This window comes from Sciurus carolinensis, chromosome 4 (genome assembly GCF_902686445.1).
Source record: "Sciurus carolinensis chromosome 4, mSciCar1.2, whole genome shotgun sequence".
Taxonomy (NCBI): Eukaryota; Metazoa; Chordata; class Mammalia; order Rodentia; family Sciuridae; genus Sciurus; species Sciurus carolinensis.
In genome coordinates this window covers 95,669,747-95,693,841 of record NC_062216.1, presented here as the reverse complement: position 1 = coordinate 95,693,841, position 24,095 = coordinate 95,669,747, and the positions used below count along the sequence as shown (strand labels likewise).

At 41.0% G+C, this 24,095-nt stretch overlaps 1 protein-coding gene and 1 long non-coding RNA gene across 2 annotated transcripts in view; one reads left to right on the top strand and one right to left on the bottom strand.

Moving 5' to 3' along the window:
- Tmtc1 (transmembrane O-mannosyltransferase targeting cadherins 1) overlaps positions 1–24,095 on the top strand; it is a 253,580-nt gene that overhangs the window by 163,509 nt on the left and 65,976 nt on the right. The window contains 1 exon segment of the mRNA XM_047550906.1: positions 13,549–13,716. Coding sequence (XP_047406862.1) covers positions 13,549–13,716 — 168 coding nt within the window.
- Positions 13,531–22,578, bottom strand: LOC124983544 (uncharacterized). The gene is made up of 4 exons (XR_007108461.1): positions 22,454–22,578; positions 19,651–19,766; positions 18,552–18,606; positions 13,531–14,965 (listed from the first exon to the last, which is right to left on the bottom strand). It is a non-coding gene; the product is annotated as an uncharacterized LOC124983544 (long non-coding RNA).

Genomic DNA, 24,095 nt, shown 5'->3' with positions numbered 1-24,095 from the left:
CTTCTGAGTCCAGACAACAGGAGATAATTGGTGAAGGGAAATGAAGGCTCTCATGTTCTAGAAGCCTACAGTAGCACCATCAGTCATTTGCAGGGTGTCTTCTTTAAAGTCAGGGCTTCCTCTTCCCAGGCAGGTATGTCCTCCGCACACACCCCAGGCTCACGCAAGCTCAGTCTTCCCGTGCTGCCATGTCTCCGATGGCCCTTTCTGTGACACCATATATTTCATGTAGGAATAAAATGCCCATTTCCCCTAGTAGTCTGACTTGGGTTACAATAAAATTGTTGCTTATGAAGAAAGCCTTAGTTTTACCGAGAGTAAGTGCCTGCCTCTGGGAACCAGTTTGGATTTGCTCTATTTGGCAAACACAGTAAAGGCATCCAAAATCAATTTCAGTAAGCTAGTCTTCATTAAGAAGATAATTGTCCTTTTCTGTCCAAGTTCCTGCATCCACATATTGCAGCGTTGTTGCCAGGTTGTCATTTCTGAGGGTTTCTCTTTGCTGCCCCGTGACTTCTGGATTCACATCCACGACACCAAGATGCCCAGCGTGGCTGCTGCCCCCTTGCAGTAGTGTAGTCTCAGCAGATGTCAAGCCGTGTCATCAAGGAGGCGGAGGGCTTTCCTGTTTCTGAGTCATGGTCCTGGGGACCAGTGATGAGATCAAGTCTATCCTCTAGGTCCACAGTCCTGACCACATTTAGGAGTATAACCTGCATGTTGTGAAACTTGGGGTGAGAGGAAGCCTAGGAATATTTGAATGGGATGTTACATCTCTAGTGAATCCCAGCCTTTTCCACAGTCATGGTTGAAACTGAACTTGCAAGGGAGCTGCTTTACTTATGGCACTGGATTCCTTTTCATCAAAAGTTGTACAAGTAAAGTGGCCTAGGCTGTCAGAAGTTGAAGCCCATGTGAGCACACTGCTGTGGCTTCACAGTTTCTAGTGACTTCACCAGAACCATTTTGTAAATATTGAGCTATCTTTAAAAATGACAGACTTTTTCAAAAACAGATTTTAGCCAGCAGTGACCAGGTGCCCTGTCACAGGGGAGAATGGTAGATAATTGGGGATAGAACAGTTGAAGTCCTCTCCGGGGCCAAGCAGAGTCAGGTGGATGCTGTGGGTGTCTCTTGGACATGTCAAAGCACTAGGTAATACCTGCTTCATTTAATAAAGCTGAAGATAGACTTCAGCCACAGTCAGAATGTCCCCCCAAACCAAATTATTTCTTCTTTCCTTATTTTTTCCTTTTCCAGTTTGGGGATCAAACCAAGGACCTTGTGCATGCTAGGCAAGCGCTTCTACCAGGCTGAGATCTCTTCTACCACCCCCAGGTCTCCCAAACCTTTTATACAATTAGAAATCTTCTCTTTGTGAATCTCCTTCTGTTGTTGACCTTGACATGAAATAGCCACTTTTCTACATCATTAGTATCCAGGCTCTTTGAGGAAAATATATACCAAGTACTCAGTGACATTCCTGAAAATGTAGGTCATCTTTATGCAGAAATTATGTGTTGGCTCACAAACTTTAGGGAATAATAGGAAGATGAACTAAAAGCTCAGCTGGTAGGGCATGGGGATGTAGCTCAGTGGTAGAGAATGTGCTTGGTATGCGCGAGGCCCTCAGTTCAATTCCCAGCACCAAAAAAAAAGGCGGGGGGGTTGGCAGGAGGAAAGTGAGCTCCGCCTCATTATACGTTTGTTTCAATCTATTATGAAACTAAATCCTGGCCGCTGGCCTAAGTCATTCAAACCTGACTGTCATAGAAGTCATTTCCAGCCCTACTGAAGCCTAGGTGAGTCCCCCAATCCCAGGAGGCTGATCTGGCCATTTCACAAGAAGGGCCTAGTATGGATCAGAATGAATGGCGCCCTTCCACCTCCTGCCTTTATCCTTAACTAGGAACAAACCACGTAAATCTCCTGACTTCTCTTCTTCCTCCAGCCTAACCCAGAAAATACCCAAAATATCATCCTCCTCTCATTTGCACTTGGAAGTCTAGATAAAAAGAACACAAATCAGCTCTTTGCATAGCACTCCCTGGCGCTTAGGGTCAGAGTTTTGCCATCAAAATAAATTGAAATAATATTTTCTTTTGGTGATAAATGCCCACTTGGCAGATGCCCTTTTTGAACAGGCAGGAGAGTTTGGGGTTGAAATCATTCTTAAACAGAGATTTTGTTCTCTTATTCTTATCCCAAGAGAAACATATAACTTTATGGCTATCTTTCTTGTATTTTGTAAAAACCGTAGTAGAAAACTCCAAAGGACTGAAATTTCTTAAAATTGATGAAGCAGAAATAGTTGATGAAAGCTCTCAAATAAAGTTATAGAAAGTAATTGAATATTCACCCACATGTCAGATTAAGGGTGATTTATTCACTTCAAAGAGCAAATTCCTAAGCTACTTTAGGAAAATTTGAATGAGTAGAGAAGGAAAAGAAATAGGCAGGAATTGAAGGCAGAAACAATATTTTGGGATAGAAGCAATCAAGAATAACTCGGGCGACACAAGAAATTGGATGACATGAATCTGAGGGGAAAAAATGAAGTAAAAAGTGCCCCATACTCTTAGACAGGGATGCCATTTGTATTGTATAGCCCTGAGCTATGGACACAGTAGACAAGGAAAAAGGGTGAGCCTCACTTATTTTTAAGTTTGAGAAATCTCTTCAAATCATACCTATCAATTCAAAGCAAAATTTTTTAAATTTTACACAAGTAACTATTGAAACAATACTCAGGGGACAAAATGAGAAGGGTCATCTCTGAAGTTACCTCTAATATCTGATGACCTGGCCCTTCCATGTCCATCTATCTATACATATGGTCTTTTAGAGGGTCAGACAAGAATCATGATTATTTAACAGTGAATCTAAATTTGACCAAGTAATAGTATCAGTAGGGAAATCTCAGAATTTACTTGAGCAAATCCAGAAGCAAGAAGGTTGAAGTGGGAATCAGTGTAGCCCCGTGTCACCCACTGCCAAGCCATTTTGGGAGTCATTGAATGGGTGAGGCTACTAGTTTTCTGAGATAACCAGGTGGATAGTTCCCGAATACTCCATAGTTTCCAAATGCTGATTAAAGCTGGCTGGTAAGTTTTCACTGTTTAAGGCTAAATTGGGGAGGGGAATGAAAAGAGAAAGAAAGTCAATGCAGTGAATTTCCATAAAGTTAGAATATTGTGAAATATTATCTTTCCTATCCTTGTCATGCTGATGAGAATAGCAGGGCATAGACAATCCACTACCAGTCCCTCTTCTCCCACCCACCCCACTTTTTTAGTATTTACTGGTTTTAGAAATCTGAAACTGCTATAACCACAGTGCTGCATGATCTTTAAGGTCCCTTACACCTCCTATAGGAAGCTTGACTCAGGTAACTATGGAAAATCTTGATTTTTTCCCCCCTTAGGCCTTATGTACTGTTTTGTTTGTTTGTCTGGGGGTTTGTTGTTGTTTTATCTTTTCACACACATCTGCCCATGTCTGCTGAAATTCCTCAGGAGGGATCCAGCAGGGAAGGGCAATCACAGCCCTGGGTGAAGCAGGAAAGGGAGGAAGTCCACGTGCCAAGGTCAGGCCCTCTGAGGGGCCTGGTGGTGGCACAAGGAGGCACCAGGAGGTGTTGTCGTGAGCTCTGCTGTGAGGGAATGGGGAGCCCTGCTAGGCAGCATCAGGTGAAGTTCAGGCATTCATGTAGGCAAGCAGCAAGAGGAGTGGGTGTGGGAGGAAAGGGGCCCTGCCTCTGAGAAAGGAGACGTGAGCACTGCCAGCCTCTGCTCTTCACGGGACGACGGCACAGATGGCCAGCAGGACACAGTGCAGCCATGAGACTGGGTCAGGTGTTTTTCTCTCCACCTTGTTTTAGTCAGCTTTTTCACTGCCGTGACTGAAAGGATCTGAGCAGTACAACTGTAGAGGAGGAAGAGTTTATTTGAGGGCTCGCAGTTTCAGAGGTCTAGTCCATAGACAGCTGGTGCCATTCCTCAGGCTCAGGGTGAGGCCAAACATCATGGCAGAAGAGTGTGGCAGAAGGAGGGGGAAGAGAGAGAGAGTGAGAGAGACTCCACGCTCCAGGTACACAGTATGTACCCCCAAGCCACACCTAAATTCCCACCTCTTCCAGCCACACCCCACCGCTTCAGTTAGCACTCAGTTAATCCCTATCAGGGGATTAATTCACTGATTGGGTTAAGACTCTTAAAACCCAATCATTTCTCTCTGAATCTTCTTACGTTATCTCATGCCTCTTGATTTTTTGGGGATACATCACATCCAAATTATAACACCCATGAAGTCCAGTGAGACTTGCAAAGTGGCTGAAGCCTAGTGTCTCAGCAAGACCCTGAAGTCAGGGTGACTGTCCCTAAAGGGTGAGTGATGCTTAGACTATGGTCTAATGCCCTGACTGGTAAGGATGAGACAAAGTTGAACCACAAGTAATATGACACTAGATTTTGTGGAGACCAGGTCACAAGAATGGTAGAATGTTCTGGAATTAGGCAAAACTAGGTATTCAGATATTCACCTTTTAAGATTTATTGTTTGAAATTCTCATAGTACAATACATTAGAGGGTTAGGCAAACAAGTTGGGTATCAATGAGCCACTCAACTAAAAACCTAGGAAGTGGATTAAAGATTTTATGGTTATAAAGTCAGGCATACCTGTCCTCTAAGAATATGTATACATTCTAAGTATAAGAAAACATAAGCATTGGCTAAATTTCCTAAGTTCACTCAGTTATTCTTTAGATTTGGCTATGAATCCATTTTTTATGCATGCCAATCATGATCATCTTAAAACAAAAGGGTTCTTTTGTCCTAAAAAGGATGAAACATAACAAAGAAATGCTGTATACAGATACTGGGAAACCATAAGTCAGGTGACCGTATGATCTGAAGAGGAAGAGAGAAATGAAGCTTAATGATACCACTGGAGGAGAATTAGTGGGAAAATCCAAAATTTGAACAATGAAAAGAAGAAATCTTTTTACCTTAGAGAAGTATTCTAATTCTTTTAAACTGGTGTCTCTCATGTTTGTCAGTATATTTCAAAAGAAACCTGAGTCTTCCTCACTAAGTTCCTCCCATGACTCCAACCCCTATTAGGACACAGCTCCAGCATCAAGCAGCCAGAGGCTCCCTGCTGATTTACTAGCCTACTTAGGGGTTTGAAAGTTGATTTAAGTTTTCCTTCAGGACACCATCAGCTAAGAATGAACAGATTTTGTCCTTTGCTCTTGCTATGGCATCAGGATCTGATCCATCCAATCCTTTGAGACCTGAACTCAGGGGAGGGTGTGAGATCTAGGAATGCAAACTTGTTCAGTGAGGTCTTTTCTGGAGGGTAGGGAGGCACCTGGGGGTGACCCAGACTCAGGTCACCAAGGCATCTGGGGATAAGTGCTGTGAGCAGGTCATGACCAGGAAGAGAGGCAGGAAGACTTTGCTGAGAGACCCAGCTGAATGTGCTAGAGATCGTAGACCACAGACAAATATAAGATTAGAACAGCAGTGGCCAGAATGAAGTGATCAGAGAGGAGATACAGATGCTTGTGGGCTGAAGATCAATTAGCCAATCTGTTGTGCTCAATCAATTGTTCTGAGCTTAGGGCACAAGGTGTAGATAAGTTTGAACATTTATTTACTGGAGTGGAATAATGACCTTAATTTTGTGAAACTCTGTTATAAAAGAGGAATGTTTATGTCTGTTATGTCTTAAATGGTAGAGAGTAAATACATTGAAAACCAAGATTTGAAAGTAAAATTTGGACAGTGTAATTTAGATTCAGACAAGACTAAACAGGATAACATACGTGAGAAATGTTGTAAGCTGTGCTAGGTAATTGCAAGTCATTATTTCAATCTACCCTTTACAAATGAGGAGATTGGGTGAATCAAAGTCAAAGGAAATCAAAGTAAATAGCCGTAGACCTGTCCTTCTCCCGCTTCCCCTATCTTCTTTTTCTTCCTTTGTTTTCTAACCTCATGTGCTCAAAGTGAGAAATTCAAAGGGAACTCTGGAATGAACAATGCTAGCTTAGCAGGGTAGCGTCCTGAATCACTCTGGCATTTGGAATTATGAAATATGCCTCTGTAGGTGGAGCAAGAGACAGTCAACTGCTGATGTCCAACCAGGTCCAACCAGGTCCAACATGGTCAGCTCTGACTTTGCCTGGAGCATTTGTTTGGACCTAAGTGTTACCATTGCTGCCTTTCTTGCATCAAGATCCCTTATTATTGATGAATTTATTTCTTTCATTTTTGGTTTCTGTACAGGAAAATACATTTCAAACACAGACTTCTTATGGAAATATTATAACCTTCCAAAATCCTTCTTACTCTTTTGGAAACCTCCATTGTCTTGCTCTTAGGAGAACTAGGATCAGTATTTTATAAGTTTTTATTTTCCCATAACACTCAGCACAATAGATGCTGGGTTAAAAAGAATTTATGTATATATGTATGTATATATACATATACATATGAATGTATATATATATGATATATATGTGTATATATATGATATATATTATAGATAGGAGGAATTAGACATGTGATAGGGCATATACCTGACCAGTCAGATATGTCAGTGGAGTAGAAGAGAGGACAGCAACAAATAATGGATTGTCATGTCTTTGATTTCAGAGTGAAGAGGCTGGATTGCAGAATATAGTAGTTTATGGAAGAAGACATGATAAAATTCAGGTTCTAGAGATGAATATGCTATAGGATGGTAGAGAAGGTAGTTTTTCAAATTTTTTCCAAGTAGCTTCAGAGTCATTTGGCTTTTGGCCAAAGGCTTTTTTTTTTTTTTTTTTTTGTAGTGGAGAAGTGAACCCAGGCATGTACCATTGAGCATCTCTAAGTGTTTTTATTTTTAAATTGAGACAGTGCTTCACTAAGTTGCATGGTGCCACACTAAGTTGCCAAGGCTGGCCAGGAATTTGCAATCCTCCTGCCTCAGCCCCCTGAGTCACTGGGATTACAGGCATATGCCACTGTACCAAAAGGCCTTTTCGGCCTACTTGGAAAACTTAGTTGATACTGTGGCAGGAAGGGAAGCCAGCCAGTCCTGGAGTGAAAACACTAGCAAGGAGACAGGACCAGGTTCTGCACAGGAACAGTTCTTCTGGTAATAATCATGGGTCTCATTATCTTCGGGCCCAGCTTGGACGGGTTGGTTTCTAAGTCAACCTTTGCTTCCATGTTAGTTTCTGACACTATCACCTGCAGTGGCTCAACTATACTTATGAAGCAGTCCCTGTTTGTTGCTGGATGCTTAGGAGACAAAATATATCAAAGACAAAGATTTTCCTTACACCAGAGTCCTGCTGTATTTGCCAATAGAGGTCTCCTAACTTTTAGAACTGGTAGGTAAACTGTAAGATTGAGAGGAAGCATCACATTTTCAAAGAGTTAAAAGAGAATCAGATTCTCAGAAGATGAAAGCATTGGTGTTTTTCCTCCAGTTGTTCCATAGATACACTGGAAAAGAGCAGGAGAAACCTATTCATGGAACACAACACATAAAAAAGTTTTCATACCTACCCTAGAACACAGCATCTAGCACAGGAGCTAGGAAATGTTCAAAGATGCCTTCGACCATTCTTTTCTTGGAATGTGAAAAGCCCTCCCTTCTAGATACGTTCAGTCTTCTGGAAAGTGTCTCCATCCATCAAATATTTCAGGTAAAGAACAGGGCAGAGATGGGAACGCTAATGAGTCTTGGCTCATAGCAGCCAGCAGCTTCCACGTTCAGCTTGCTCTGGGGAGTCACCACTGACTTTCGGGTTATTTCCTGTGTTGCAAACACCTGCTCTCAGCTCCAGGGCTTTACTGTTTAACCATTTCATATCAGTATCAATAAGACTGGAATAAGATCTTAGCCTTCAGATAATTTGCAAGGTGAAGATTCAGCAGACTGAAATGAAACTAATTAGGGACATGGTTCATTTAGATTTCCAGAACTTTTTAAAGAAATAAAATGGTAAGATTGTGTCTGTTTTTATTTAGAAATAGTCTCCATGGGTTGTTTGAGCCTGTTGACAAATTCAAACGTAGAATTTCAGCTCTACTTAGTAGCAAAAGAGTCTTGGTTGTGGATAACTAAACACAAAGTGAAGCTGTAACAAACAAAATGCTTGTGCAAGAGGTAGGAAGTTGTCATTTTTTCCATTTGGTGTAAATGGGAAGCGTTCTTTTGTCATCTGAAAACTTCTGGGTAAGGTACATTTGTATTATGTAGACAATGATGAGCTGTCAACAAAATTCTCAAACAGAAGATTTAAAACATTTGTTATTCCAATGCAAAAGAACAAATATTATTGGTTTGCAGTTCTTACTGAGTTCTCTTTGAATGTACATCATAAAAGTCTAAGGGAGAAACATAAGGCAAGTGTCTTTAGTCACCGACATGCTGCACACAGAGCAGCTCATTGATAAAATTCTGTTCCAGATTGGAGATGCTCTCTCCTGTGAAGGTGAGATGGTGTTTGTAGAAGGGGTGAAGGCAGAGAGGGCCTTGGCACTTCTCAAAATGCATTCTTATACTGAGATAAACCCTTGATTTTTGGTTCTCCAGGTTTTGATTTTGTTCAGTGTTAGTGGTTTGCACTGACTCTGCTCTGTCCTCAGCCTAGTTTCCTTAATGCAGCTAACCAGAGCAAGTTAGACTGGTTTCATTTCCCTGCGGGGCAGAAAAGCATGCAGTTTCTCTTTTGCTTCATTTTCCATTTTGAATAGGAGGCCTTGTCCTGCCCCTAGCAATGTAGAGAGTGTTTCCCTCCCCTGCTGCTAAGAACTGCATTAAAGCAGATGTTGAAAGATGGAGTCTCATAATGGAGAAGCATCTTGATCTCTGAAATATTCGTGTCAGGTTTTTAAGAATGTGATACTCTCTAAGAAATTTGCAAAGCTAAATAGAAATTATTTTCTATGGCTTAACATTTCTTTAAGCCATATGTCACTGCAAGGAATTTTGGGGGGAAAAATGATTCTGTTACTTGATACAGATGCCTGTGCTGAGTGGAGAGGAATGGGGCTCACCTTCATTTGGTCAAGCAGGGCCAACAAACTGTATGTCCCATGAGTCAAACTGCCTGTTTCTATAAATGACTTTTATTAAAACACCATTCTTTTTTGTTGTGTGATGGCTGCTTTCCTACTAGTGTGGAGCATAAATGACAAAAGCTTCATGGCCTATATGAGGGTGAAAGGAACTTCCCTGCCACCCTCTGCAGGTCTAAATATTTAAGTCTGCTGAAATGAACTGACAATAGATGAACAGGAGAAAAGGCATACATGTGTATATACGAGTATATAGGAACCACATATGATCTGAAGCTCAGAGAAGGACAGATGGGTGAAGCTTAGATTCCCTCTTCATAGGGGAGAGGGAAACAGGGCAGGTAGGAGTTGTAGAGGGTATTCGGTGATTGTTAGGGGAGCTGAATGGGCCTAAGGACTGACAGTGGTCTGGGACAAAGCTCTCTGGACTCTACATGTACTTCAGTTTCTGATCTTCAATTTTTGATCTTCAGTTTCTCCTCCGGTGATATGGGTTACGTCTTCCTCCATTAATGACATTTTTGTAAGAGGATTAAAGGCATTCATGTTCCTCTTTGTTGGATCAATCTTTATATAGATAAGGGAACTTCAGAGAAAGACCTTCCCAGTGTTTCAGGAAAGAAAAGAGGATTGAGAGACATTGAGATGGGAAAAGGCTTCTTCAGTTCAGCCTATGAAAGCACCAAACTTTGGGGTATCATTTTGTGAGCCTCAGCACCAAAAAAGTCTGAAATATTTACTATCTGGCCCTTTCTAGAATGAGTTTACTAACTGGTAGTTCATAGTGTAGTGTTTACATTGTCAGGTCTGGTTTATCACTAGCATTTGGAGGGTGAAATTTGTGGGTGAATTTTTAACTCTTTTAAGCTTTAGTTTCCTCAGGTATGAAATGGAAGATACTGAGGATAAAATGTTTAAGTTAGATAGTATATGAAAAGCACTAGTCTTGCCTTAGGCCCTACAAATATTGTGAAAGGCCCATAAAAGTACTGAGCATGGTGTTTGGCACATAGAACATGCTCAGTAACATGCAAACATACGAAACAGCTAATTATATTTGTTGTCGTCTTCTGCCACTTTGCAGCCATCACTGTGAACTGTTGGAATCCCACTGATCTCCTTCCCTCCTGTTTCTTCACATGGCAGCTCTGATTCCCACAGGAAGGCAATCAACAACTATCAAGATGCCATGAATGGAGTGGGTGGGAGGAAAATAGGTGGCATTCTGTGATAAGCTGTGAGGAATACAGGATCGATCTATCAAATCAAAACTCCTGTGGCAGGATAGCAGATAGGGTGTGACCCTGGAATATGAAATTCCTGGGTTTGCATTTTTGCTCTGCTATTTACTAGATATGTTCTCAGGTTAAACATTAATGTGATCAATAGGGTTGTGAAGGTGTACTGAAATAAAATATGGAAAGTACTTGGTACTTGTAAAGATTGCTTCCATTAGTAGCTCAGGAGGCTGAGGCAGGAGGATCACAAGTTCAAAGCTAGCCTCAGCAATTTAGTGAGGCCCTCAGAAACTTAGCAAGACCCTGTCTCAAAATAAAAAATAAAAAGGGCTGGGGACATGGCTCAGTGGTTAAGTGACCTTGGGTTCAATCCCTAGTACCAAAAAAGAAGGATTGATTCCATAACTGTTGACTCTTAGCTATGTGGCATTATATGGGCAAGAGTGGGAAGACAGCCAATGTTGGAAATGCGGGTATCTGTATGGCAAGCTTTCCATGAGTTTCAATGTCCATGAGGCCTTCTTTGACCACCCATATCAAAATCTTAACCTCTTCCCTGCTTAATTTCTTTTCTCCATGTAATGTGTAATTACATGCATGCTCTGTATTTATTTGTCTGTTTGATTAACTATTTCTTCCCACCCATGTGCATTCCATAAGGATAAAGATCATAGTCTTATTCCCTGATATGTCCTTGATGTCTGCAATACTTTTTGTACATGGTGGATGTGTTTTAACTATCTGATGAATGACAGAATGGAGCCCAGAGGACCTTCATATGGCCCTAGAAGCATCCTGCTTAGTCTGGGGGATCTGACTAGGGCTGCAGGAACAGGTGGCCAGCAACCTTATGAACTTGAGTAGCCATTGTGGTCAGGCAAGTTAGTAACACTAATGTGGTCAATTGTGCAGCAACAGAAGATTGGTAGAAAAGCTCCACACTCTTAAGACTGAAGCTGTGAAAGCAGGGAGAAGTTTTGGGGATTTGGTTTTTGGGATTGTTTTGTCCTAGGGACTCTGTTCTGATATATGTCAGAGGCTTCTGCAAGGTACTGTGGCAATCAAATCTAGTGCTTGTGTCGGGTGGTGGGCATGGACCTCCTTAGCTCAAGTCATTATCCTCAGAGGTTAGCTGGGACTCCCTTTGGCCAAACAGTGAGTCCTAAAACTTTAGGGAGCTGAACCAACTGACTTACAGGACTTAAAGTAAGGAAATGGAGCTCTAACTTGACTTCCAAGATCTCCAACTCAGAGATCTCAATGCCTTCTCCACTTTTCTACTTTTGATACCAAAGCACATTTGAAAAGGAGAACCAAAGGAAGAGAGATGTTTTTTTCAAAGAAGATGTATTTAGGAATGAGAATATTTTGTTGTTTCCCTTTATAAGACCAACCCAATTCACTTGATTGGAGTTCTTTGAGAGGAAGCCTGTGTTTTATTCTTCATTGTGTTTTTAGTGCCTAGAATATTGGCAGCTCACATAAGAGAAAGAAAATGAATAAATAATTGAACAAGTATATGGGCTATATTTATTTTAGGTTTCTAGTTGTATTAGTTTCTAAGGTGGAATTTCTTTGTGCAAGATTGCTTCATTCTTTTTAAGCTGATTCTTTTTAGTTATATATAACATTAGGATACATTTTGATATAATCACTAAAGCACAAGTGTAATTTTCTCTAATTTGTTTTCAGCACTACTGATTGTTTTGTATTTGTTTTTGTATTTTGGTAGGAGGGGTTGAACTCAGGGGTGCTTAACCACTGAGCCACACCCTAAGCCCTTTTTATTTTTTATTTTGAGACAGGTCTCACTCAGTTTCTGAGGGCTTCGCTAAGTTGCTGAAGCTGGTATTGAACTTGAGATCCTTTTGCCTTAGTCATCTGAGTCACTGGGATTAGAGGCATGTGCCACCATGCCTGGCTACTCTACTGACCGTTAGGCAATTTATTTATAGTTTGTTTGCTTTTTTAATTAGTGTTTTGTGGATACACTTGATGTTGGCATTCACTGTGGTATATTCATGTATGTGTATATGAAAGTTCGTCAGATTCATTCCACTGTTCTTCCCTTTTCCTGTCCCCCTTTCCTCCCCACTCCTCCTCAGTTCCCTTCATCTATTCCACTGATCTTTCCTCTATTTTTTTATTATTGTAAACAAATGGGATACATGTTGTTTCTCTATTTGTACATGGAGTCAAGGGATACCATTTATGTAATCATAAATTTACATAGGGGTAATGTTGTTTGATTCATTCTGTTATTTTTTTTCCCTTCCCCCCCACCCCTCCCACCCCTCCCACCCCTCTTCCCTCTATGCAGTCCTTCCTTCCTCCATTCTTACCACCCTCCTTATCCCTAACCCTAAACCTAACCCTAACCCTAATGCTAACCCCTCCCACCCCCCATTATATGTCCTCATCTGCTTATCAGCGAGATCATTCATCCTTTCATTTTTTGAGATTGGCTTATCTCACTTAGCATGATATTTTTCCTCTATTTTTGATGAAATTTCCTATCCTATCCTGTTTTTGTTTTCCCTTTCTCTCTCTCTCTCTCTTTTAATCCCTCCCCTTCTCCTTATTTTGGATTAGCTTCCTCATATCAGGAAAAAAGTTCATTCTTTGACTTTTGGGGAATGCTTTATTTCACTTAGCATGATAGTCTCCGGTTCAATCCATTTATTGGAAAATGCCATAATTTCATTCTTCTTCATGATTTAAGATGTTCTGTAATAACTAGTAGTCATCATCTATGAATAGAAACACATTTCAACTAAAATGCACACAGCAATAATAGATACAGACTAATTTTATGTTCTGAGTCTAACCAGCAGGCTGGAAAAGTCCGTGGGTGCACTGTCAGTGTGAGAGACCATTTTCTACAAGGCAAAAGAGTTTTGGAGAGACTATATTGAAATGCCAAAGTCCCACTCAAATAACATGTGAACTCTTTGTGCCTGTTGGGAAATTTGGAACAGAGGCAGTGAGAGAATCCCATCAATACAGCTTATCTGTCATGAGCCTACAACAGAAACCTGTACCACACTAATACCAAAGCACTAGCCTTAGAAAACCAACATGAAACTGTTGTTTAAGACAGGGGACTTGATATTTGTTTCTCTGGCGTAGAATGAACTTTATTGGAAAACTGGTTACATGGGATAGAATGCTCACGAGGAATATGCTGCATCCCCCACGTAACCCTGTTCCTTCCACCTTGTTTTCCAGCATGGGATACTGCATCCTTTTTGTGCATGGATTGAGCAAGCTCTGCACTTGGCTAAATCGATGTGGGGCCACCACCCTAATTGTGTCCACAGTGTTGCTGCTGTTGCTTTTCTCTTGGAAAACTGTGAAACAGAATGAAATTTGGCTATCAAGAGAGTCCCTATTCAGGTATGATTAGACAGGTAAATGTGTACTACTTCCCATTTATTTGTTTGCTTACAAATTTGAGTTACAGACAAATGAGATAACATGGGTCTGGTAGTATTTATTAATCCAGAAAATTATTTTTAGTAAAACTTCAATGGAAGATATAATTTTATTTTAGGTTTTAACTTTAGGTTTTTAAAATGACATTGTATAAAATTTAACATGAGCTCATTCCAAGTGAATTTATGAAAGTAAGACTCATGGAAGGGTTTTGAGTCCGTGAATTCAGATGGAAAGAGTCCTAATGATGAGTTAGGCCCGTAAAATCAACCATAAGCAAAATGAAACTGGTAAGCCTAATTTCCTTGTACAGGCAAGTCAGTGGAAAAGGTGAGCACATGGCAAGAGACAAGAGAAAAGCTTTGTACTTCTTCAGAATGTTCCAGCACATTACTTTGTGATCTATAATCTAATTGTTTTATTTTAAGCATTGATTTTGAAGAAGGAGGTAAAAGACTCTTTCATCTCCTGGTAGTGTTTTCTGTGGTATGGAAGCTGTTTCAGGATATACCAGTGTCAGTCCACAGCCCTGAACCTGTCAGGAAGTACGAACATTCTTTGGGATTGTCACTCATCATACTGTGTCTCTGGGGCCTAGTCTGTCTCACTTGTGCTGTAGCCCTGGTGACCTGTACCTGGCTCTCTTGCTACTGTCACACCAGCTGCACAGTGTTTCCCTGCTTCCCAGCGATCTCCAACCCGTGTTCTCTCCTCCTTCTGTCCTTTCATAACCCAGTTGGCCAATTTAATCACCATAGTTCCCTCAGTTTCCTGCTCAACTGGTACCCAACACTTTTGGGGGCGGGGGGGGCGGGAGAACAAACAACTGAAACAGAGTTGGGACCACTTGAGAAAAGGGAAACTATTGGAAGAGCATAGGAAAGCACTCAGAATTAAGAGGAAGTTCAAGAACCTGACCTGTCAACAGACAGGAAACAGGAACCCAGACAGTCTATGTTGAGTATCCTTTCAGTAATGGGAAGGAACGGTAAACTCATTCTATCTTCACATCAAAGTCCTAGAAAAGAAAGTTCTTTTGACTGAACTTGATCTTAGTCTCAGTGCCTGCCAGTGTTCTAAGATGACAGACCTGGCCAAAGAAACTTCTGCTGACTTCCATGGTGGAATCAGGGCAAGCAGAGCTCTTGAGCTTCCACAAGGACTTCACAAAGTCAAGCAAGAGGGAAGTTCCCAGCAGGAAGTCCAAGTGCTATGAGAAGGGGAACAAGAAATGAATAAGTGAATGAATGAATAAATAAGTAAAACTAAAGTTGACTGCACTCCTCTAATATTTTTCAAATAATGTGTTTGATTTTACTACTTGGCAACTTAACTCTTTTAAATAGAAAAAATTATTGTGTTATGCATGTCTGATTATTTTATCTTTTTTATTCCTATATCATCTTCATCATCATCATTTCAGTGGGTACTTTAGGGAACTGTTGCAATGTAAAGTTCTTTTTGTTTTCTTTTGCTTTTTGCTGTGCTGGGTATCAAACGTGGGGCCTCACACATGCTAGGCAAGCACTCTATCTCTAAGCTATACCCCAGTGTTTTGTTTGTTGTTTTTTCTAGGAGTTAGCTTTTCCTCCACTCAGGCCTACAGAAGGACTCTCAGGCTTCTGAGTCTGTTCAGCCTCTGTCATACCCCTCCACATTAAACCCAGTTCTCACAGAACACAGTAGACTCCTTCCCGGTCATTCTGCAAACACAGGGCTACTAACGTTCAGTAATAAAACTTCTTTCTGGTCTCTGTTGCTTAGTTTTGTTTCTTTCAGTTTCAATAGTCAGTGCTTTCATGAGAAACTGAAACAGTTCTGCCCTGTCTTAAGCCTGCGTCTGGGTAAAGAAACTAACTGTGCTTGTGTTTTCTGGTGATGTTTATTGCTTAAGCAGAGCAGCTTTGGGGATGACTTTTGGCAGGCAGTAGTTTATTTTAAGGACAATAAGTTAGTGCTTAGATCCCGTACAGCTGACCCAGTGATCTAAGAAAAGAAAAACAAGAAGTACATTGACTTTGCATCCAGAAGCTTCTGTTCTTTTAGGTGGAAGTACGTAAGAAGTGAACTGCTGATTACTAAAACACAACCATTCCATGTTTGTCCTTAAAGGGACTTTGGATTGGCAGGGGGCTTTGGTGGTCAATGGAATTTTGTGTCATGTATAAATTAAAGCTATTGTTTTGTTTTGTTTTGTTTTTAGAAAATTTCACCTTTTATCTAAGTCTTGAGAAACCTATTAAGAATCTGAGACTTTAAAATTATTCTCTGTCCTTCAAGTCCAGATTTTTGTGTAGATTCATCTGTGAGGAATAATGCTTGGATCAGATGAATGAGCGTTTGCTAGTAATATGTGCAGCAGGATAGGGTAAGGGGTTGACTGTGGGGTTTGGAGTTCGACATTCTGGCTGGACATCAAACATTGCCATTTTATGACTATATGAGTCTAGGCAAGTTATTGAACTGCTTTGTGCCTTAGCTTCTTCATTATAAAATTTAGGATAGTAGTGCTTGTCTCCAGGACACAACATAAGAATAAAATAATCAGTGAAAGATGCATAAGGCAGTGTCTAACATGTGGTAGACACTGTGTAAGGTTTTCAAAATACTACTCTGCAGTGTGTTCTAGGATATGGAGGGAGGATGTCCATAGAAGAGCTGGAAGTCGACATGGGAGTCAGACACGTGAACATATTTCAATCTACTATAATGTTAGACAGAAAGCACTCTATAAGTGCAGGGGATGAGGACTATACTGACTTAGGCCTTCAGAGATCTTTCTACTATAGATCTGAGCTTACTATTAGGAAAACCTAAACTAGCCACAGTGGCCAAACCCAAGGTCTGGCTGTATTAAGAAACAGTTGCAGTGGTTCCAGAGATAGCAGTGCCCTTGGCAGAGGTCCAGCTCCTGTTCCTCCTCAGTTCAAGACAATAAACCCATCGACCATCCCTAGGATATATGACCTGCCTGAGGCCTCTAATTATATGGGATGGTTTTGCTTGGCAATATTCTGAAAAGTCTTTACAGAATAACCTAAGACGGACCTTTGTGTAGAGAAAACACAAACATTGGCCAAGCTCCAGCCTTCCAGCTCAATCCTCCTCTCACCCAGACGATCCCACTGTATGATGTATTTTTAGGAGATACAAATGGAGCATCCCCTCACAGCTTTGTTCTCCTATTGGCAAGAACCTTACACACAAAAGACAGAAAGAACTCAGCACTTGTGGCTCATCAGAGGCTTGGGGAGGGTAAGTTTTCCGTGCTGCAGTAGCTGGTCAGAGGCAGAGCCAGAGTTTGAACTCACATCTGGTCTAAAAGCCAAGGGAACATAAACTGCCACACCTTTTTTAGAAATCTTGCTTTCTAACCTAAGTGAGTTCAGTATAAACACACACACACACACACACACACACTTAATCACAGCTGGAAGGTATTTTTTCTTTAATTTTAAAATAAGAAACTGTTCTCTTTCCTTTCCTGAGAAAAGGATAACTACATAATTCCAGTTGGGCCTAGTAACAGCCAAGAACCTTAGATTTATTTGGACTAAATGATACTATGGTAACATAATTTGATTAGATTAAGTCCATCCTCAAAATACCTGGGAAGACAGAGACAAGCATATTTTCTTTTGCATGCACTTCAGGGTCTCTGAATTGCATTCCCAAACTGCTTCAGTGATCCACTGGCTGCTGATGAACACTTATGGCCTAGTTCATTCTCCCACTCTGTAGGAAGTAACTTTCTCTCTCTTCTTCTCAGAACAACCATGCCAAAGGAATCTGCAGCCCTCCCAGGTCAAATAAAACCAGATGCTGAACAAATTCTTCTTAAGGACTGGGCAGTAGACACATTTTAGGCTTTGGGGGTCGTATAGTTCCTTTTGCAACTACTATATTCACTTCTGCCATTGTCCCAGGAAAGAGGCCAAAGACAGGTGTGGGAACACATTGGCTCCTTTGTGGCTGACAGACTGGGGTTTGCTTATCAATGATGAGAACATTCTGATAGTGAAGTGTTACTAAGCTCACTTTCCTTCTGATGTTACTAGTATCCTGTGGGTCTGTTTTGTTTAGTGTCAGATGTTGACCAACCTCAGGAATGATTGTGACCATTTCCTGTCCTTGGTTGAAATTTCTACCTAACTAAGCACTCAATCTACAGCCTTCGATTTCTTCATCTGTCTGAGCTTAAATCTCCTCGTCTACATTGAGAGATATAATAACACAACTTAGCTGACAGATTCTTGAGAGGAGGCAATCCATGGGACACGGGTGTTTAGCCCAGTGCTTGACTTAAAATGAGCATGCCCTAAATGCTACCATCCTATGTGTGACAGTACAAAGCCCCAGGTCAAAGCAGCGTTCAAAATCGAGAAGAGCCACAAATTCTTATTATTCCTTTTCTGTTAACCTCTGGCAGAACACAACTAATTAAAAAAAAAAAAAAAAAAGTGGATGTTAAAAAAATTTGGAAATATGCCAGATAAAATGGCTATTTTTATTACTTCTGTTATTTCTCCAATTTTCTGCAAATAAGAAGTATGAAGGAGAAATGTGAAATGTGAAGTGCACACATTTTAATTCCATGAGTTGATAAATCCTGCTTTATGGAGAGGGGGACTTTTTCAAATAATCATTGTCCTAATTAATAACAGGAGTTTGGATCCAGCCATATAATTGATGAACAAGACATTTTTGTGGAGTAAATATGTATAAAGCTGAATGTTTCCATTAAAGCAACTGAGAGTACTAAATCAGATCTTCAAGGAAGAGATGGGGAGACTGACCTGGCCAGTTATGCTTTCCAGGGAAAGTTCCCTTGGCTAGTTGTTTATCGAGAACCTGGAAAAACAGCAGAAAAATATCACAGCAAGAACATAATGGTCAAAACAACAATGGGAAAAGCAGACAGTTCTTAGAATTGTAGCTACTCCACCCACTCCGCCGGCTGTTGTGGATATTATTGCTTCCTCCTGAACAATGTCCTGATCGTAGCCAGGACTGTGTTTCCGCAGGCCTGATTGTCCCTTCCTTGGGTGAAATGTGAATTAGAGTAACTGTGCTAATCACAGACGGAAAGATCAGTTTCATAAAGGTTCCCATTACATCCAGGCCATAATCAAAGTTGTGTGCAAAACCTATCTGTTTCCATGCATTATTTAGTTCTGGATAGAAAATTGGAAGTTTTCCCAGTTATAAATTTGATCTTTTTAAACTATTACTGTCACTCTGACCCAGAGCCTATCTACACAATGAAACTCATACTATTAATTAAAAAAAAATTTTTTTTTTATTTTTACAGACTGCATTTTGATTCATTGTACACAAATGGGGTACATCTTTTCATTTCTGTGGTTGTGCACCATGTAGATTCATACCATTCATGTACATAGGGTAATGATGTCTGTCTCATTCCACCATTTTTCATACCCCCCCCCTCCCTCTCATTTCCCTCTACATATTCTAAAGTTCCTCCATTCTTCTCTCACTCCCCACCCCTATTATATATCATCATCCACTTATCAGGGAAAACATTCGGCCTTTGGTTTTTGGGGGATTGGCTTATTTCACTTGGCATGATATTCTCCAATTCCATCCATTTATCTGCAAATGCCATAATATTATTCTACTTTATGGCTGAATACTATTCCATTGTGTATATATATATATATATACCACAGTTTCTTTATCCATTCATCTGTTGAAGGGCATCTAGGTTGGTTCCACAACCTAGCTATTGTGAATTGAGCTGCTATAAACATTGATGTGACTGCGTTTTAAATGATTATATTTTTATGTATTTAATATTTGACAAGTAAATGAAAGTATTTCATAAACTATAATGTGTATTAGAGTGAAAGGTAGTGTTGGTATTTAAGCACCCACCTCCAAATAGAGCTGTCTGTCATACACACAGGAAGTGCCTGTAGCCTTTACCCTGCAGATAATAGCAGTTGGTTACCTCTGACCAACAGCCCTTCTCTGAGGCTCAACTTTCTCTCCTGTAAAATGAAGGGAGAGTGGAGATGAAACTGTCACCAGCATTCCTTTGGGTCCTCCCATTCTGAGCAGTGAGGAAGTTCTGACTCTTTCCACCATCAACGACAAGTTCTTATAAGGCTCACAGGAGGCCTTTCTTCTTGGCTACTGGACTCCTCCATCCATCCATCTTTAAGGGGGACGAGGGGCTCCTTCTAGTGCATGAGCCCTTCCCTTTGTCTACAGCAGCTTTTCTTTAGAGACTAGGACATGCATTGATCCCATCTGATCTCAGCCCCTGGGCAGCCAGTTCAGAGAGCTACCTTGCCATCGAGTTTCATTGAGTGAACCCAGAGGAAAGTACTTCATAAACGGTGAAGTTCAAGGTGCCTATTTCTGTTTCAAATGAGTTCTGGGGTTGGTTTCCTTCTTGGGAGAATATATCCTTCACTAGAGAGGCCTTTAAAAAAAATCTGTACTTCTGTCCATTGTGAACGATGCAGTCCTCAGCTGTCTTAGCACTCTCAGCTGGTGCCAGCATTGCTGCTGCCTGCTGGTCTCAGCTCTTCTCCAGGGAGCCGGAGCCACATCAACATTGTGATATTTATTTCTACCTCTTTTGACCACAGTATAAAATAAAGAAAGAGAAAAAGGAAGTAAACTTCTTTCATCAATTTGCCTTTCTTTTTTTCTTTTCTAATTGTATAAATTTAAGGAGTACAGCATGAAGATTTGCTAAATGTATGCATGGAGAAATGATTGCTGTAGGCAAGTAATTTCATATAACCATCACATCCCATAATCACCTCCTATTGTTATCCTTTGAGGAGTGGGGTACCAGGGAATGAACTCAGGGGCACTTATCCACTGAGCCGCATCTCCAGTCCTTTTTAATATTTCATTTTAAGACAGGATTTCACTGAGTTGCTTAGGGCCTTTTTAAGTTGCTGAGGCTGACTTTGAACTTGTGATCCTCCTGCCTCAACCTCCTGAGCCTCTCTGGGTTATAGGTGTACACCACTGTGCCCAGTTATTATTACCTTTTTTTTATAGTAATAGCACCTAAAATTTGTTCTCTCTATAAATTCTCAATCTATAACACAATATGATAGTCCTCTTGCTGTACATTGTATCTCTAGACTTATCCCACATAACTGCAAGTTTGTGCCTTAAACCTATACCTTCCCATTTCCTTCCCCTCCTGCCCCTGGTAACCATCATACTACTATCTGTTTCTATGGGTTTGATTTTCTTTGTAGGTTCTACAGATAAATTAGATCATGCATTATTTGTCTTTCCATGTCTGACTTATTTAATTAAGCACAGCGTCTTCCAGGTTCATCCACACTGTCACAAATGGCACCATCTCCTTTTGTAAAGCTGGGTAATTGTCCATTGTGTGTATGTAGCACAATTTCTTTATCCATTCATCTATTCTTGGACACTTACATTGTTATCCTGTCTTGGTTATTGTGAATAAGGGGAAAATAACTTGATACTGGCCTTGGCTATGATTTCTTAGATTTCTTAGATATCATATTTCTTAAATATGAAAGGAGAACTTAAGTAACAAAATCAAAAGTAAATAAGTGGGACCAAATCAAACCATAAAGCTTCTGTACCACAGAAGAAACAAGAACATGAAAAAGCATTGTCAGCACTGGGATAAAATATTTGCCAACTATATAACCAATTAAGGTTAATATCCAAAATATATAAGGAACTCATACAACTCAATAGAAAAAAAATTTTTTTTGGATACTTTTCCAAAGACTTAAAAATAGCCAAGAGGTATATGTGTGTGTGTGTGTGTGTGTGTGTGTGTGTGTACAAACATATATATAAAGGTGCTCAATATCACCTAATCCTCTGGGGAATGCAAATCAAAACCACAATGAGTTATCACCTTCCACATCTGTTAAAATATCTATTATCAAAAAGTCAAACCAGGCACTATGGTGCATGCCTGTAAGGCACGCTTGGGAGACTGAGGCAGGAGGATTGCCAGTTCAAGACCAGCTGTAGCAACTTAGCAAGGCCCTAAGTAACTTAGGGAGATCCTGTCTCAAAATAAAAAATAAAAGCACTGGGGTTAAGTGCCTCTGGATTAAATCTCCCAAACCAAAAAAAAAAAAGTCAAGAGATAACTGCTGGGAAGCATGTGGAAGAAAGGGAACCTTTGCACATTGTTGGTGAGAATGTAAACTAGTGCAATCATTATGAAAAGCAGTGTAAAGATTCCTCTAAAAAACTTTAACCAAAATTCAACAGTTACACCGCCCTAACATATTTCCTTAGTAAGTTTTAACCCATTACATGGAATTTCCCTATTGATCTTACCTTTAAGCTAACAACTAAATGAAAGTCTGTTATCTGAGAGAGGCAGTACATTCAAGTACAATTGCCGAGAAACTTGGTTCTCACCCCTGAGTCCTTCCTCATGCTCAACTGTTCCCTTTCGTTTTTATCACAGTAAGTTTCAGGATTTTTCTTTCCACATAGCCCCCAAACCCTTCTATTTTTCATCATCCCCTTCTACCATCTCCCTCCAGACAAGGGAGCAAAATCTAGAACCAAACTCCTGGAATCTGCATTGCATCCCTGCCCCTCACCAGCTGCATCCTCCTATGCAGGTTAATTTCATGAGGCACCTGCAGATGTCACACTGATCCTCTTCTGCCCCACACCTTCCTCAGAGCTTCAGTCTTACCCTGTGGGGTTCTCTGTGCAAACTCAGTTGTAGTCAAGCTTCGGAGGAAAGTAAAACCTTTAGGCACAGCCACTTGGCACTTGGACAGCTTCAGTTCTTGCTGCTGATGGGCAAGCACAATGCCCTCCCTCGTGGTTAAGAGCTAGGGCTTTGGTGATTGTTACAGACCAAATGTTTGTGTCCTCCAAAATTCATATGTTGGAGCCTCACCTCCCATTTTTCTATATTTGGGGATAGAATCTGTGAGGGAAGTGATAAAGTGAATGAAATCATAGGATGGGGCTCCAATAGGGCTGGTTCCCTTCTGAGATGAGGAAGGTACACCAGAGCTGGCTCTGTGCACACACACCTCCCTCCCCGAAGAAAGGCCATGCAAGGACATAACTAGAAGGTGATTATCTACAAGCCAGGAAGAGAGTTCACATAGAAACTGAATCCACCAGGATCTTAATCTTAGACTTCCACTCCAGAATTGTGAAAAATAAATTGCTATTGTTTAAACCACCCAGTCTATGGAGTTTTGTTATAATAGACTGAGCAGACTAATCCAGTGCCCATTTAAGCAGGGTTTTTAATGTTTCTGAGCAAAGCCTCATTTCCTGATCTGTAGAATAACTTTATCTGCATTTATTATAATTTCTGCATTTTCACTCTGCACCCACTGCTGTCCTTCTCAGATGCATTTATTTTTTTTTTTTTAATTAGCCCAGATTTAGTGCAGGGATGTGTTACTTTTCAATAAAACTTGTCAGTAGGAAGCCCAACCCCAGCCCACAGTCATCTCTCTTGTATTGATTCACTTTTGCAGATAATTTCCAATTATTTGCAGGGAGGGGTGCAGGGAGAAAGCTATAAGTGAATGAAGGAAGAAAAATTCTGAATCATCCTCAACATTCTCCAAGGGTTTTTCTCCAAAGAGTCATCTGCCATCACATTTTGCCACCTGCCACCTGTGCTTCTGGAACATCTTCCATAGCCATGGTTGAAATTCTGCCCACCCTCCCTTCCTCCCTCCGTCCTTTCCTCCATTCTCTCTCTCCCCCACCCTCCTCTTCTTCTCTCCCCTCGCTGCTGCTCTGTGCAGCACCCTGAAGGGGTCTCCATGCCTCTGGTCTTTCCTCCACCCAATCCATTTTCACTCTGTAGCCATTGTAGTCCTCAGATGTTCCACCGTTGGCCTCATTTCTATGCTTTCAACCCTGCCCTGATTCCCCGGTGCTCTTGGAACAAACCCAGAGCCCCTTGGGGTCTCACCACTCTCAGACTTACCTTCTCTAACCCAGCAGCTCTGAGTTGCTTTCAGTCCCTCAGAAGACCCTGCTCACCTTTCTCTGGGTCCTCTGCCTAGGACATTCTGCTGTCTCTCTCTCTGGAGCCTATTTACTTCTCCTTATCCCCAGTCTCAGCTCTGTTGTGACTGTTCTGGAAGTCTCCCCTGATCCCCATTCTGGAATAAGCCTACTATACTGTGTTGACACTCAGTTCACCTGCTGTTACACACTTTTCTGTCACCACCCACATTTCCTGACTGCCCAGATATCCTCACCCCAGTAAAGCTTCCCAAGGGCAGCGACTCCGGCCACCTTTAATCTCCAGCATCGGTAACAGTGTGTGACACTGAATGGACTTTAAATAGATATCA